The 4,737-nt window shown below is 39.9% G+C and overlaps 1 protein-coding gene across 1 annotated transcript in view; it reads right to left on the reverse strand.

Annotated features, from left to right (window-relative positions):
- Positions 1 to 3,513, reverse strand: part of Tinag (tubulointerstitial nephritis antigen) — a 142,155-nt gene extending 138,642 nt beyond the window's left edge. The window contains exon 1 of the mRNA XM_008836413.1: positions 3,049 to 3,513. Within this exon, the coding sequence (XP_008834635.1) occupies positions 3,049 to 3,403 (355 nt within the window). The 5' untranslated portion in view covers positions 3,404 to 3,513. The remainder of the gene's footprint in view (positions 1 to 3,048) is intronic.
- Positions 3,514 to 4,737: the final 1,224 nt, after the last annotated feature.

The raw sequence follows: 4,737 nt of genomic DNA on the forward strand, positions 1-4,737 counted from the left end.
GGTTTTCTCCCTCTATCTAGAAGCCTTTAAGAGGGAACTGACACTGATTCTAGCCACTCCAACAGCTATCAAAGTTCCTGAAAACAAATCCTGAGTCCATCACACTTGAGTCCAGCCTTGGAAGACAAAAGAAAAATGAGGAGTAACTCAATAGAGGGATGATTTTGGAAGTTCTCATCAAGAAATTCCAGTGGACTCTGATATGAACATTTGAAATTTGCCCTGTTCTGACTTTTTTCTGATTTTCCGTCTAGAACTTGTAATGCTAATTACTCTTGCCTTTACTTCTCCTTCACATCTCCTGTTCACGATTCAAGGACTTTCTTTTCCCCTTAGAGATAAGAGTTATGAAATTTTGGAGTCTTTTAGATAGACCCACTGAAGGGGTACTTCAGTTGCCTTACCTTACGTCCCTGTTCAGCATGGAAAAAGCCAGAGCCACTGGCGTCCCTATTCCCTATTGGCAATTTGGGTAACCTCTTCAGAGGATGATGTGATAAGAATAGTAGGTAGGAATTGGCAATGCAGTTAGGGTAAAAAGACCCCAAAGAAAAATAGCCAGTTTCTTGGCTAAAAATCAAAATGTCCTTGGGCCTGTTAGCAACATACTCTGTTCCAAAGGCCAAAAATGTCAAAAGTATTTGGGAGCTTTTCTCTAACCCTTAAAAGATTTTAGGGTTACTTCTTCAGAGGGGAGAATGTTAGAGTAGCCAAAAGGCCCATAAAAATAAATAAATCAAAGAAGAAAAAAAAGTGATGGGGAGATATGGGAGGCGTTGGAAGGGAGGGAGTGGGAATGGATTTGCTCAAAACACCTTATATGAAATTCTCAATGAAGTTTTTATAAAAGTTAAAAAATTTCAATAAAAACAAATTTTTTCAAAAATCATCAAGAACTTCAACTGTGCAGTAAAATGATCATGGGACTCCTCTGACAGGGGAGGGGGGAGGGATCTCTCACTACACTGACACACATCCAAGAGACTTCAGCCCTGCTGTGATTTAACATCTATTGATGATTTCTAGTAACCAAATACTACCCACAATACCTGACATGCTGTGTATAAACTGACATGAGGTAGCCTCCATTCACCTTTCAAATTCCTTTTGCTATCAGTCCCCAACTCATCACGACTCTCCAGAGCAATGGCTTGCCTCCAACTGCTGGATGGTACCAACATCCTTACTCTTAGATTTGCAGTACTCTTCTGTCAGCTCTTCTTGGGTTTATTTTCTTTATTTCTCACGTGGAAACTTAAATGTTTTCCCTCAGTGGTTCTCCAGTGAGGTCAATAGTATTCATTATGGTACATGTTAACATTTTCTTGTGTTAGACTTTCTCAAAGCACCCCAGTGTGTGTGTGTGTGTGTGTGTGTGTGTGTGTGTGTGTGTGTGTTCAACCTCATTTTTTAGAAGCTGTCAGTCATTTTCTTTTTGACACAGGGTCTCACATAGGCTAGCTGGCCAGTGGGCCCCTGGGATCTGCCCATCTCTGCCTTCCCAGTGCTGGGATTATAAGCACACACTCTAATGACTGGCTTTTCTTTTAATCTGAAGATCAAACACATATCCTCATACTTGCAAAACAAGCACTTTAATTGTTCTGAGCCATCTCCCCAGTCCAAAGCAGCACTTGATTTTCTTCATAGAATTCATCACTATTTGCAATTACTCAGTGAATTTTCTAAATATCTTCCAGTCTCTTCCAATTTGGCTGATGTTTCTAAGAATATGACTTCTCACATTGCCTGACACAAGAGTGATACCTGAAGAACTGTTGAAGGAAAACCAGATCTTACACATACAGTAGCGTATCTACTGTTTTATAGATAAATCAAATGTTTGCTGAGCTACCTGTCAGAGAAATGAAAAGCCTGGGCTAAATGGAAGTTCTGACAATCTTAAATAGTATGTGTATTTCATTTCCTTAACTTTTATAACAAGATGCTATTGAAATGAAGAGTAATTGCATCAGGATTTGAAATAAGGATATTAAGTGTTTTCTAACTATATCTAGTCAGAACATCCATTTATAATATGTGACAGAGCTCTGATTAACCATGGATTTCTGTTGAAGAGATTTAATGTAATGGGAGCCTCACCAAGGATATATGTAGTGTTCGTGAGACTGGTTGTGTCACCTTCTCAAATCATTCTTATGTAATCACATCTGTGTAGCAAACAGCACCATTTTCCTAACCTCCTTATAAGCCAATTTTATTTATACACTCAGTCTGAGACTCTTATAAGACTATTCTATTTGACCTTCCTTTCTTCTTAATAATAATTTTGAGACAGCCTCTCACGCAGCCCCAGGCTGCCCTCAATCCTGCTATGTAGCTAAGGGTGACCTTGAACATCTCGTCACAGCTTCCACCTCCAGAGTAGCTAGAGTTAGAGCTATATGCCTCCAATGCCCAATTGGTGTGATACTGATGATCAAGTCAGAGCCTGTACATGCTAAGCAAGCATTCTAACTGAGTCACATTCACACCCCTCTCTTCAATAAGCTTCAAATCCCAAGACTAATTAAATAAGACAAAATATACTTGAGTTTATTTTCTATTACTTGAGTGGGGACAATGATTTGTTTTATTTTGCATTTACTTCAGTCTTAATGCCATTGCTAATAGTACAGATTCATGAGCCTGAAGAAGTAATAAATTAAATGTCACATAAAAAAAATTCAGTGAATCTAAATGACCACATTCTTAATTTCCATGAAATTTTCCAAGAATACTATACTCAAATGCTTGAAGCTCTCATTAGTACATTTCAGAAAGTTTTAAATAATACTTTGAAAGAGGATTCAAAACAAGATCCAGAGCAGGACTCAGCACAATCAGAACAGAACTTTCCCAGGGGAGAAACGAACCAAAGAAATGGAACAAGCCAACAAAATTTATTGTGATAATTATTTTCATTTCATTGAAAGAAGTGGGATGGAGAAGAGAGGAGAGGGAAGGGAAAGGAAGGAGGGAAAGGCACAAAGCTGTGAGAGTTCCCGGCGAGCTAGGCTGGTGCTCAAGCATAGTCCCACCGCCTACCTTCTGGATACAAAGGCTGTGTGAGAGGAGGCCGTTCTTTCTCTTCATGGCAAAATGACTTGTAATCAGGACAGCAATCAGAATTTTCCCTTTCACAGAATCTGTCACAGTAACACAATGCATTGACCTCATGGAACTGAGTGACACAGCCATCATCTCTGTCTTCACAACAACCAAAGCGCCTGCAGTACTGTCCTTGGAAAATGGACCTTTTTAATCGAGTACCTTCGAAAATGCTGTGATTTCCAGTGAAATGCGGTCCTGGGTCCACTTCTCTTTGAGATAAATAATGCCTCCCTGTCCAAATTTCTGTAGTCAGATAAGAAAAGATTAAGATCTTATATGTGGCCCACATTCTCTGGGGGTCAGTTTAGCTTCTACTTTCAGTTACTCCTGAGTCCCTTGGTCTGTATGGGGTACTCCTTGAAGCCTGAAACATAACCAGCAAGACACCTCAGCTTGGACCTTGAAACTGAATCTTTACTTGACTGAGAATACTTCTTATAGTTAAACATTAACCATAAATTTCAATGTTTGCCCAAGATAATAGACGTGTTAGAAATAGAACTTTATAATTTCTCTAAAATGAAAAATCCGGATTTCACATAATGCTACAAAGCTTTTGTTATCATCAAAATATATACTTAAATTCTTATGCATAAATAATGCATAAGACATAGCTTTTCCCTCAGAAAAGCTAGATTCCAAAATCTAAATTAAAAGCCCAAAACAAAACAAAACTGAAAAACCTTGTACGTACATGTAGAACATTATGGCAAGGTGCAAGAAATTCAAAAGGCAAAAATACAATTACTCATTTTATTGGCTTGCACAGTGACTAAACCCAGTTTCCCCTGAGGTTGCCTGTGGGGACTCGCCTCTCAGCAGCCATCACTCTGAATCCTGTGCTCACACGCTGGTTTCATTCCCCATCTGCACCTCATTCACCTACCCCGAGCATTTTGATTTCTAGGCTTACTGAAGCCCTATTCAGCAAGAAAGTCCCTGAGTTTGACCTTTCTTTTCCCACCCCGAGTCTCTACATATCATCCGTAAAAATCTGCAGATTCCAGAAGGCTGTCTGTAGCTAAGTCAGTTCTCCTGCTGAACATCTGTGTGGGAGGGAGTCATGAAGGAAACTCAGAGGTCAAGATGTCCTGCATTTCTGTAGAGCTGTGCATTTACAGAGGGCTTTGCTAGGCTGTATTTATTCATTAACTACAATAATATGGTATAAGTAACCAGCAGACAATGATTCAGCAAGAGTGACTGGGTGGACTGTTGGAAAGGACTTGCCTTAGCAATCAGAAACCTGAACTTCTAGCCCCAGGCCATTTACAGGCTCTATGACCTTGTGATCACTAATTGTGATCCTCTATTATTTTCCTATAAAACAAGGATCTTCCTTTCCATGGCTACTTTATAACAGACTCTTCACTCCTTCCCTGACCTTGCTCTTTTACTCCACCCACACTTTCTTCCTCCCGATCTGCTTTCCTTAGGTACCTCCCTGGCAGGTTGTAAACAAGTCAAGTCTTCCTTTATGTTTAAAACATTCTCCACCTCTTGGTCTCACTCGCCTGTCTCCTCTCTTTGGGTCTCTCTCCTGTCCAACTAAACTTCCCCGCCTTCTGCTGAGTGACTAAGCCACTGTAGTATATTGTCCTGCCCACTTTCACCAGTGACTTC

Source organism: Nannospalax galili, unplaced genomic scaffold, assembly GCF_000622305.1.
Source record: "Nannospalax galili isolate Female #2095 unplaced genomic scaffold, S.galili_v1.0 scaffold930, whole genome shotgun sequence".
In the NCBI taxonomy this organism is placed as follows: domain Eukaryota; kingdom Metazoa; phylum Chordata; class Mammalia; order Rodentia; family Spalacidae; genus Nannospalax; species Nannospalax galili.